At 43.4% G+C, this 12234-nt stretch overlaps 1 protein-coding gene across 1 annotated transcript; it reads right to left on the bottom strand.

The window, feature by feature from the left end:
* Nucleotides 1–408: 408 nt before the first annotated feature.
* lyrm9 (LYR motif containing 9) lies at nt 409–11691 on the bottom strand. Its single transcript, XM_080210643.1, has 3 exons — nt 11530–11691; nt 3585–3677; nt 409–509 (listed from the first exon to the last, which is right to left on the bottom strand). The coding sequence occupies exons 1-3, from the start codon at nt 11653–11655 to the stop codon at nt 483–485; spliced, it is 246 nt and encodes an 81-aa protein (XP_080066769.1). The 5' UTR covers nt 11656–11691; the 3' UTR covers nt 409–482.
* Nucleotides 11692–12234: the final 543 nt, after the last annotated feature.

Consider the following 12234-nt stretch of genomic DNA (forward strand, 5'->3'; position numbering starts at 1 on the left):
ACAAAATGCCTGCACGCAGGTCACCTCTAACAAAATGAGGCAGCTAAAACGCCACGGTTGGTTTTATGTTAAACAATTACACAACGATTCAGTAGAAAATGTATTTCCTTCTATTGCAATCAGACTAGCTAGAAAGAGAAATCAGTCACCAGCTTGTCAAAGCAGTGAGACCCAAATGTGAATTGCTTCATGCAGTAACATTCAAGCTCATTAATGAGCAGTGGCAAAATATGGTTCAGAGACCGGAGTTCACTAAGGCTCAAATTTGATCTCAATTGAAGGCGCATAAAATGTGGTCTCATCTGACTTTCAATAACAGATTACAACCCTGAAACTCATTCACCTTTGTCCATTTCTTTAATTCAAGTTGTTTCCTCTATAAATCCACTAAGCAGATTTGCAACAAATGAGTTCCTGTTAACCTTTAAATCTTTAACACCACCCTTGTTACTTTGCTTGTTTGGACTGTGGATCTCTTTCTGTTACTTCTTTTGCTTCGGATTTTTATACTGCAAAACATAAAATTAAAGTTTAAACAATGGATTTGACCGAGGCAGATTCGAACTGCTGAATGAGGGGGCACAATTTGCAGCTCCCCCACCACCAACCCTCTCTGTATTGTTGTCTCTAGGAAATGCACACGACAGGTGTTCTCTCTAATCTAACCAAGCAGACAACAGACTAAGATGGGCAATCTCACACAAAGAAACTCGCAGAACACAAATCTGTAAATGGTAGGCACGGTGGCACAGTGGTGAGCCCCACTGCCTCAGTGCCAGGAACCCGGGTTCGATTCTCAGCTTGCATCACTGTCTGCATGGAATCTGCACTTTCCCCCCATGTCTGCATGGGTTTCCCTCCAGGCGCTCCGGTTTCCTCCCACTGTCTGAAAGACATGCTGCTAAATTCTGCCTCAGAATACCTGAGCAGACGCCAGAGTGTCCGATGAGGGATTTTCACAGTAACTTCATTGCAGTGTTAATGTAAGCCTGCTTGTGAAACCTAACTTAAAGCTTTTAAAAAAATACATACATAGAAAATAAGACTTTATTCGGCCCTTTTCCCTTCTAGAACTAGGGGGCATTGTTTTAAAATTAGGGGTCTGCCTTTTAGGACAGAGATGACAGAGAATTTAATGTTGGCAAGTGTGAGGTGGTCCACTTTGGTAGGAAGAATGGTAGGAAGGACTATTACTTACGTGGCGAAAAACTGCAGCAGGCGACGGTGCAGAGGGACCTCGGGGTCCTTGTGCATGAGTCGCAAAAACCCAGCTTGCAGGTGCAGCAGGTGGTCAGGAAGGCGAATGGGATGCTGGCCTTCATAGCGAGGGGGATTGAATATAAAAGTAGGGAGGTCTTGCTGCAGCTGTATAGGGCATTGGTGAGGCCGCAGCTGGAGTACTGTGTGCAGTTTTGGGCGCCGCACCTGCGCAAGGATATTTTGGCCTTGGAGGGAGTGCAGAGGAGGTTTACTAGGCTGATACCGGAGTTGAGGGGGTTGAGCTATGAGGAGAGGCTGAATAAACTAGGCTTGTACTCGTTAGAGTTTAGAAGAATGAGGGGAGATCTCATTGAGACGTATAAGATGATGAATGGGATGGATAGGATAGAGGTGGAGAGACTCTTCCCGCTCAAAAAAGACAGTAGGACTAGGGGGCACAGCCTCAAGATAAAGGGGAGGCGGTTTAGAACGGAGTTGAGGAGGAACTTCTTCACTCAAAGGGTGGTGAATCTCTGGAATTCTCTGCCCGTTGAAGTGGTGGAGGCTGCCTCGCTAAATATTTTTAAGAAGCGGGTTGATGGGTTCTTGATAAGAGAGGGGATTAAGGGTTATGGGGAGAGGGCAGGAAAGTGGAACTGAGCCACGACAGATCAGCCATGATCTTATTGAATGGCGGGGCAGGCTCGAAGGGCTGGATGGCCTACTCCTGCTCCTATTTCTTATGTTCTTATGTTCATATGATGAGAACGTTTTCCTCAGGGAGTTGTACGGCTTTGGAACTCTGCCATAGGAAATGGTAGAGGGGGGTGTCGCTGAATATTTTAAGGTGGCAATAGGTTGATTCTGGACAGGAACTGAATCAGAAGTTATCAGCAATAGATGGGAATGTAGAACTTGAAACCACAAACAGATCAGCCATGATCTTATTGAATGGCTGCACAGGGTGGAGAGGCCAATGACCTATTTCTGCTCCTATTTTGTAAGTTCATAATAATGTTGCCTGACCAATGCATTTACAACGTTTCAGATTTAAAAATTTCTGTATCACCTGTGCACTTAATCACTGATATAAGCACAAATAAGAATTCATTTGTAGTTAATGGAATTAGTTAGTGGCATTATTATTGGTGGTTTTATTGTTATTTACTTATGTCACAAGCAAGCCTACATGAACACCACAATGAAGTTACTGTCAAAATTCCCTGGTCGCCACACTCTGGGGCCTGCTCGGGTCCACTGAGGGAGAATTTAGCATGGCCAATGCACCTAACCAGCATGTCTTTCGGACTGTGGGAGGAAACCAGAGCATCTGGAAAAAACCTATGCAGATACAGGGAAAATGTGCAGACTCTGCACAGATAGTGACCTAAACCGGAAACTGAACCCAGGTCCCTGGCATTGTGAGGCAGCAGTGCTAACCACTGTACCACCATGTCTGTGGAAGCATCTGTGCTTTTCACAGTGGAAGGCTGCTTTTAGGGGGTCGTCTCCTCTATTATATTTGAGAGCAAGTTCTCAATAACTAGCACACACAGGAAATCCATATGCATGTTGCCATCAACGTTCTAGGATATAGCATTCAGAATGAAAATGTGTCTGCCGGTTCATACAATCATGGCAAGATGACAGTGAACAAAACATCTCATTGTCACACTTTTATGTTCATATTTACAACAGGGAATTCATATAGAATCATTGAAACCCTACAGTGCAGAAAGAGGCCATTTAGCCCATTGAATGTACACTGACCACAATCTCACCCAGGCTCTAGCCCCATATCCCTAAATATTTACTCGCTAATCCCTTTAACCTACACATCTCAGGACACTAAGGGACAATTTTTAGCATGGCCAATCAACCTAATCTGAGCATCTTAAGGCTGTGGGAGGAAACTGGAGCACTCGGAGGAAACCCATGTAGACACAAGGAGAACGTGCAAACTCCACACAGACAGTGACCCAAGCCAGGAATCGAACCCAGGTCCTTGGTGTTGTGAAGCAGCAGTGCTAACCACTGTGCTACCATGCCGCCCATCTATCTTGTGAGATAGAATAATTCAGGATATTAATTTGTAAAATACAAAGAGTGCAGCGAAGTGAAAGCAGTTTCACCATTTGTAAGTTCCAAAAAAAAAGGTGGCATGGACAAGTTGGGCCGAAGGGCCTGCTTCCATGCTGTAAACCTCTGACTATGACTTTATGACTTCTCAGGGCCTGTTAAAACACAGCTCTGAGCTTGGCTCTTTGATATGTAGTGTGTCTTTGCCGGATGGAGTATTGACGCCACCTCCTAATGGCATACTATCCATAAACACTAAAACATTATCGAGAATTCCAGTGGCACAATGAGCTAAGCACACTTACTTTAGCCAGGACCCAATCAGCATCTTCGATTGCCCTTTTGATAATTTGTTGAATTCGCTCTGGATCATCTTCATCTGCATGAACATTAAAATTCTGTAATGTGTAAAAACCGCTGAATTTATCCTCAAGTTTGTTTGTCGATTTTTTTTTAAAGAAATAACAAACCATAAAAACATAACTGATAAACGTGACCCCCAAGAGGACAAGAGGAGAGGATATCAGAGAACCCCAACAGGTCTGAGAGCATCTGTAACAGAGAAAGCAGCGTTAATGGTCCAAGTCCTTTTGGCCCTTTGGAAGAGGAGGGAGAATGTGTTGGATTTTAAAGTGTAACTGCAAGAGATTGCAGTAAAATGTACACACTCTAACAACAAGACAGATGGTCTGCTAGGGGGTATTGAGGCAATGAACGTATGGGATATTTTAAACAAAGGGGTTTAAGACAGAGGAGGGAGCTTACAATCTAAAACCGCCGAACTCAAACGTTGAGCCCCTAGTGCTGCAATGTGCCCGACCGGAAGGGGTGCTGCTGTGTCCCCAGATCCTATTTGGAGTTGACTATTGTGGTAACTGGACCATAAAAAAAGGTAGTAGAAATGCATTGTGAAAGTTTATCTTCTTTCAGGAGCTCCTAGTTAAACATCGAATTAACAGTAATAGAAAAGAATCAGAACTGACAGCAGTTAAACACAGCTAACAGCGGATGACGTTAGTAATCCATTTAAATAAGATGATGCATAATAATGTTATATATTTCTCCTTCTCCCCTCCCCACTTAAATTTCAATCCCCCTTCAGATACAATGAAAATAATTCATAGCATCCTACAGTGCAGAAGGCAGCCATTCAGCCCATTGAGTCTGCACCGACCAGAATTCCACCCATGCCCTAACCCATAACCCCATGCATTTACCCTAGCTAATTGTTGCAATCTCTCCAAGTTACAGTTCAATATCCAACAGATTTCTTTCTTTCTTTAGTTTTGATAAAGAATCAGAGAGACTTAAAAAGTTAAGTCTATTTTCTCAGCCTGCCAGACCTGCGGTGTTTCCCCAGCATTCACAGTTCTGCTTTCAGATTCCAGTATTTTGCTTGTATTATTGAAGCTCGTCTTACCGGATTGGGATGAATTCTGATTTACTCCATTTCCTCTAAGTTCAAATAAGAGCAAGGACCATGAACATCATCAGGTCATAAGAAACAGGATTAGCCCAACACGGCTCACAAGCCTGCTCCAACATTCGAGGCTTATCTGATAGTGGTGCGGTCTCCACATTTTGGCCAGCCATCCATAAGCGTCGACTCACTTGGCAATCAAAAATTTGTCTAATTCAGCCTTAAATATATTCAATGACCCAGCCGCTATTGCTGTCTGTGGGGGCAAGACCCGGACAATATTCAGGCTAGGTCACCACCGCCGCTGTCACTACCACCATCACCACCACCCATACTCAACACTTCTGGCTGAAAAGGCATGTGCAACCAGCTTCAGCCAAAAGGGTTGAACGAATGATCCATCACTACCTCCTTCTGAAGTCCCTAGCATCACAGGTGACAGTCCTGAGCCAATTCAATTCACTCTTTGTGATGTCAAGAAACAGCTGAAGGGACTGGATATTGCAAAAGCAATGGGCCATGACATCCACAAATCCACAATCTTTGTTTCATCTGCAAACTTACTAATCAGACCAATTACATTTTCCTCCATATCATTTCTTTATATTACAAACAGCAAAGGTCCCAGCACTGATCCCTGAGGAACGCCACTTGTCACAGCCCTCCATTCAGAAACACACCCTTCCACTGCTATCCTCTGTCTTCTAATAGTAGTTCTGTATCCACCTTTCCAGCTCACCTCTGATCCTGAGTGAATTCACCTTCTGTACCAGTTTGTCATGAGGGATCTTGTCAAAGCTCATGCAGACAACATCTCCTGCCCTACCCTGAATCATCTTCATCACTTCCTTGAAAAACTCAATCAAGTTAGTGGAACACAACCTCCAATTCACAAACCCATGTTGCCTCTCACCAATATGTTCACTTATTTCCAAATGGGAGTAAATCCTGCCTCAAAGAATCCCCTCCAATAATTTGGCTATGAGGATGGGGATATTTGTGGAGTCTCCTTTTCCTACTGTAGTGACTTGTTTAATTGTCCACCATCATTCACAACTGGATGTGATAGGACTGCAGAGCTCAGATGGGATCTGTTGGTGGTGGGATTGCTTATCTGTGTCTATCACAAATTACTTTTGCTGTTTGGCATGCAAGTAGCTCTGATTGAAGCTTCACCAGGCTGACACCTCATTTGGATATGCCTGGTACTGGTTCTGGCATGGCCTCCTGTACTTCTCATTGAGCCAGTACTGATTCCCCAATTTGATGGTAATGGGAAAGTAGGAGTTATGCCAGAGCACGAGGTTACAGATTGTGGTTGTATCCAATTCTGCTGCTGCTGATGGTCATAGTGCCTCATGCATACCCAGTTTGAGTTGCTAGACTTAAGAGTCAGAGGTTTACAGAATGGAAACAGGCCCGTCAGCCCAACTTGTCCATGCCGCCCTTTTTTAATTAAGCCCCTAAGCTAGTGCCCATTGGCTGCATTTGGCCCATATCCCTCTATACCCATCTTACCCATGTAACTGTCTAAATGCTTTTTGAAAGGCAAAACTGTACCAGCCTCTATTACTACCTCTGACAGCTTATTCCAGATACTTACCACCCCCCATGTGAAAAAACTGCCCCCCGGATCCTTTTGTATCTCTCCCCCTCACCTTAAACCTATGCCCTCTAGTTTTAGACTCCCCTACCTTTGGGAAAAGATGTTGACTATCAAGCTGATCTATGCTCTTCATTATTTTATAAATCTCTATAAGATCACCCCTCAGACTTCAAAGCTCCAGAGAAAAAAATCCCAATCTATCCAACCTCTCCTTATAACTCAAACTGTCAAGTCCCAATAACATCCTAGTAAATCTTTTCTGCACTCTTTCTAGTTTAATAATATCCTTTCCATAATAGGGCAACCAGAACTGTACACAGTATTCCACGTGTGGCCTTACCAATGTCTTGTACAGCTTACTTCAACAAGACTTCCCAACTCCTCTATTCAATGTTCTGAGCAAAGAAACCAAGCATGCTGAATGCCTTCTTCACCACTCTGTCCGCCTGTGACTCCACTTTCAAGGAGCTACGAACGTGTACCCCTAGATCTCTGTTTGTAACTCTCCCCACACCCTACTATTAACTGAGTAAGCTCTGCTTTGGTTCAATCTACCAAAATGCATCACCTCACATTTATCTAAATTAAACTTCATCTGCCATTCATCAGCCCATTGGCCTAATCAAGATCCTGTTGCAATCCGAGATCACCTTCTCTGTCCACTATGCCACCAATCTTGATGTCATCTGCAAACTTACTAACCATGCCTCCTATATTCACATCCAAATCATTAATATAAATGACAAATAACAGTGGACCCAGCACCGATCCCTGAGGCACACCGCTGGTCACAGATCTCCAGTTTGAAAAACAACTCTGCAACTACCCTCTGTCTGTCATCAAGTCAATTCTGTATCCATTTAGCTTCCTCATCCTGGATCCTGTGAGATTTGATCTTGTGCAACAACCTACCATGCGGTACCTTGTCAAAGATCTTGCTAAAGTATATGTTACTTGTTAAAAATCTATCCTATTTAGCACAGTAGTAATGCCACCCAACACGATAGAGGGCTTCGTCACATGAAGGTAGGACTTCAATGCCACACGGATTGTGCTGTGATCACTCCTACAAACAATCATGGACAAATATATCTGTGATAGGTAGATTGGCAAGGACAAAGTCAAGTAGTTTTTTCCCCTCTTGTTAGTTTCCTCACCACCTGCTACAGAACCAGTCTAGCAGCTATGCCCTTGAGGAGTCAAAGAGTTGGCCCAACTTATCCATGCCTCCCTTTTTTTTTTAAAACCCCTAAGCTAATCCCAATTGCCCACATTTGCTCCATATCCCTCTATAACTGTTGAGCCCATGTAACTAACAATGCTTTTTAAAAGACAAAATTGTACCTGCCTCTACCACCTCTGGCAGCTTGTCCCAGACACTCACCACTGAGAAAAAATTGCCCGTCTGGACACTTTTCTTTCTCTCCCCTCTCATCTTAAAGCTATTCCCTCTAGTTTTAGTCTCCCCTATCTTTGGGAAAAAATATTGACAATCTACCTTGTCTAAGTCCTTCATTATTTTATAGACCTCTGTAAGAACACCCCTCAGCCTCCTATGCTCCAGAGAAAGAAGTCCCAGTCTACTAAGCCTTTCCTTATAACTCAATCCATCCAGTCCCAGTAACATCCTAATAAATCTTTTCTGCACTTTTTCTAGTTTAATAATATCCTTTCTATAATAGGGTGACCAAAATTGCACACAATATTCCAAGTGTGGCCTTACCAATGTCTTGTACAACTTCAACAAAACATCCCAACTCCTATATTCAATGTTTTGACTGATGAAACCAAGCATGCCGAATGCCTCCTTCACCACTCTATCCACTTGTGACTCCACTTTCAAGGAGTTATGAACATGTACCCCTAGGTCTCTTTGTTCTGTAACTCTCCCCAATGCCCTACCATTAAGAGTCAGGCAGCTTGAACAATAGGAATGCTGCCAAGCCATTCTTGGTGATGAACACTGAAATCTCCCATCCAGAGTACCTCCTGTGCCAGTGCCACCCTCATGTTGTGTTCAAGATGGAGGAATACTGATTCATCAGCTGAGGGCTCGGTAGGTGGTCATCAGCAGGTTTCCAAGCTCATGTTTGAGCTGATGCCATGTGACTTTGTGGGGTCCAGAATCAGTGTTGACAACTCCTAGGCAACTCGCTCCCAACTGTATACCTCTGGGCTGCCACCTCTGGTAGGTCTGTCCTGTTATTGGGATTGTACATGGTGGTGTCTGGCATAGCTACATATTTAAACATGGGAGGGTGCAGTAGTGTCTCCAATCCTATTGTTATGCCTGGAATTTTCTTGTACTGGTCAATATGACTAACCAACAGACACCTTGGGTGATATTCACTTCACTAGTTTGGGAATGTTGAGAAATAGTACTTGTTTTCAATTGTTTCCTTGGTTTCAAATTTTGCAGAAGGAAGCAAACACATCTGCGGGAGCTTTTGTCATCATTTCTTAAAATGGTTCTTCATTTCTATAAATGAACTGGTTTCACAAACTTCCTCCTCCTACACAGTGATCACCTACCTATGATTAGGGGCGTGAATGAAGGTTGGTCAGAACTAGGACTTTGGTTCAAGCTCTGCGCTAGGAGATTACAGGCATCACTGAACCATGGAGCAGTCTCACTCAAATGTAATGTAATTTTGTGTACAAATATTTCAAGTAGGGTTAAACTATCATTACAAAACTCCCAAATCGTCAGTTCAACATGCTGCAATCATGTAGTTGCTGCAATTAGAAAGATTACTCATGTCATTGGTGGACATAAGTCATCAATGTCCCAAATTAGAAGCTGGAATTCATAAAGCCTGTTTAAGCGAATACTTCCATTTTCCATCTATTCACTTAATTCAGACTTTTGAATGGACTTGCCCTGCATGAGGTTGATCTTTCTCTACACCCTAGATATGGCTGTTACACTACATTCTGCACTCTCTTGTTTTCTTCTCTATGAACAGTATGTATTGTCTGTATAGCATGCAAGAAACAATACTTTTCACTGTGTCCCAATACATGTGACAATAATAAATCAAATCAAATTCTGGGGTGTCCTGATACAAGTCATGAATAGTTTGCACAGTTAGTTTCATATCTGCTGTACTTCAAATCAAAGGAGACTGTCATTGACTTCAGGAAGCATAAAGGAGAACATGCCCCTGTCTACATCAACAGGGACGAAGTAGAAAGAGTCAAGAGCTTCAGGTTTTTAGGTGTTTAGATCACGAACCTATCCTGGTTGCCCCATGCTGGCACTACAGTTAAGAAAGTCCACCAATGCCTCTACTTTCTCAGAAGACTAAGGAAATTTAGCATGTCAGCTGTGACTCTCACCAACTTTTATAGATGCACCATAGAAAGCACTTTTTCTGGTTGTATCACAGATTGGTATGGCTCCTGTTCTGCCCAAGACCACAAGGAACTATAAAAGGTGGTGAAGGTAGCCCAATCCATCACGCAAACCAACCCACCAACCATTGACTCTGTCTACACTTGCCGCTGCCTTGTCAAAGCAGCCAGCATAATTAAGGACCCATGCACCCCAGACAGACTCTCTTCCACCTTCTTCTTCGGGAAAAAGGTACAAAAGTCCGAGGTCACATACCAACCGACTCAAGAACAGATTTTTTCCTGCTGCCGTCAGACTTTTGAATGAACCTACCTTGCATTAAGTTGATCTTTCTCTACACCCTAGCTATGACTGTAACATTACATTCTGCACCCTCTTGTTTCCTTCTCTATGAACGGTATGCTTTATCTGTACAGCACACAAGAAACAATATTTGCTTGTATACATGTGACAATAATAAATCTGATCAAAATTTCAGGATCTTGAGGATTTCACAATTTTGCCTCACTGGTGGTCAATCAGAACAAGATATATACGAAGTAATGAAAACATTGATCTAAACATTACACTCGAGGCTTCATGATGCGAACAGAAACTCAGAATACTCCTGACATTGATAGGATGCAGAGCTGGACTGAAAAATGGCAGACGGAGTTTAACCCTGATAAGTGTGAGGTGATTCATTTTGGTAGGACAAACTTGAATGCAGATTACAGGGTCAATGGCACAGTTCTAAGGAATGTGGAGGAACAGAGAGATCTTGGGATTCATATCCATAGATCTCTGAAGGTTGCCACTCAAGTGGATAGAGCCATGAAGAAGGCTTATAGTATGTTAGCATTTATTAACGGGGGTTTGAGTTTAAGAGCTGTGCAGTTATGCTGCAACTATACCGGACGTTGGTGAGACCTACATTTGGAGTTATCGTCACCTCATTATAGAAGGAGGTGGAAGCATTGGAGTGAGTACAGAGGAGATTTACCAGGGTGCTGCCTGGTTTGGAGGGTAGGTTTTATGAGGAAATTTGAGGGAGCTGGGGCTTTTTTCTTTGGAGTGGAGGAGGGTGAGAGGCGACTTAGAGGTTTATAAGATGATGAGAGGGATTGATAGTTTCTGCACATCCACTCTATTTCCTTGGGTGGATGTTACTAGGGAGCGTAACTATAACGTTGACAGTAGGAGGGATGTCCGAGGTAGATTCTTTACTCAGAGTGGTTGGGGTGCGGAACAGACTGCCTGCTGTGATAGTGCAGGCGGACACTTTAGGAACTTTCAAGCAGTTATTAGATAGGCACATGGAGCACTCCAGAATTATAGGGAGGGGATAGCTTGATCTCAGGATTGGACATAGCTCGGCACAACATTGAGAGCTGAAGGGCCTGTACTGTGTTGTAATGTTCTATGTTCTAATCCTCAAAATTGCAGTGGGGTGAAAAATCAGTTTTAAAGGTATAGGTAAAAAGTATGGCCAAAATTCTCCAGCCATTCATGCAGGTGGGATTCTCCTGTCCCACCAGCAGGGCACCCCTGCCTGCAGATTTCCTGCCAGAGTGGGGTGACGTCAATGGGAATTTCCATTGACAGTGGTGGGACCAGAGAATCTTGCTGCTTGCAATTAACGCTCTATCTCCCACTGGCAAGAAACACGTGGCTGGAGGCTGGAGAATCCCAGCTATGTACTGCTGTGTTGCAATATTTGATGATTCTGCACTCTCCTTCCCTCCATGGATACCAACATTTCCAGAATTAGAAAAAAATCTAATGAATTCAAATTGATTGTGATTTTAAATATATTGCAAGTCCCAGCCTGTGATCAATTACCCCAAAAATACTGAAATAAAAAAGGTGGATTTTCAATGTTTTACACACCTGCCTTATTGCATGTTTGTAGTGCCGCTGTAGGTTTTCTGCAGGAAGTTGCTTGCAGCATCGAAAGAGATAACGGTATAACTGGACAGGCGTCCGCACAAGTTCTGCACCTGGCAAAGGGGGCATTCTATCCTTACGTTATTTCCTTGATCAGTCAATGCTCCAATGTTCAGCTGGCTTTTCCTTTTGCTGAAAGCAAATTGTCCAGTAATTAGATCTAGTCGTCATGCAGCACAATGGTTAACACTGCTGCCTCACAGTGCCAGGGAAGTAGGTTCAATTCCTGTCTCAGTTGACTAGTCTGTGTGGAGTTTGCACATTCACCCCATGTCCGCATGGGTTTCCTTCCGCAGTCCAAAGATTTGCAGGTTAGGTGGATTGGCTATGCTAAATTGCCCCCTAGAGTCCAAAGATGTGTAGGTTAGGGGAATTAGCAGGGTAAATGTGTGGGGTTTATGGGGATGGGGTCTGGGTAAATTGCTGTCAGAGATTTGGTGTAGACTCAATGGGCCAAATGGCATCCTTCTGCAGTGTAGGGATTGCATGATTACCGCTTTGCTGTTTGTGGGCTCTTGCCAAGAACAGATTGGTTGCCCCAGTGTCTTAAACTACAACAGCAACACGCTTCAAAAGTGTGTCTTTGGCTCTGAAGTGCTTTGGGAAGCCCTTTATTCTGAAAGGCACAAGCTAAAAAAGTTTTTATTT

Source organism: Carcharhinus amblyrhynchos, chromosome 23 (genome assembly GCF_965287045.1).
Source record: "Carcharhinus amblyrhynchos chromosome 23, sCarAmb.v2.hapA, whole genome shotgun sequence".
Classification (NCBI taxonomy): Eukaryota; Metazoa; Chordata; class Chondrichthyes; order Carcharhiniformes; family Carcharhinidae; genus Carcharhinus; species Carcharhinus amblyrhynchos.

What these genes read in the sequence shown, in the direction of transcription:
- lyrm9 (XM_080210643.1), bottom strand. Translation starts at nt 11,655, where the DNA reads ATGCCCCCTTTGCCAGGTGCAGAACTTGTGCGGACGCCTGTCCAGTTA. An exon ending in ACAAACATGCAATAAGGCAG is followed by an intron (nt 3,678 to 11,529) that starts GTGTGTAAAACA and finishes TACACATTACAG; the next exon opens with AATTTTAATGTTCATGCAGA. An exon ending in CTGATTGGGTCCTGGCTAAA is followed by an intron (nt 510 to 3,584) that starts GTAAGTGTGCTT and finishes TATGTTTTGCAG; the next exon opens with TATAAAAATCCGAAGCAAAA.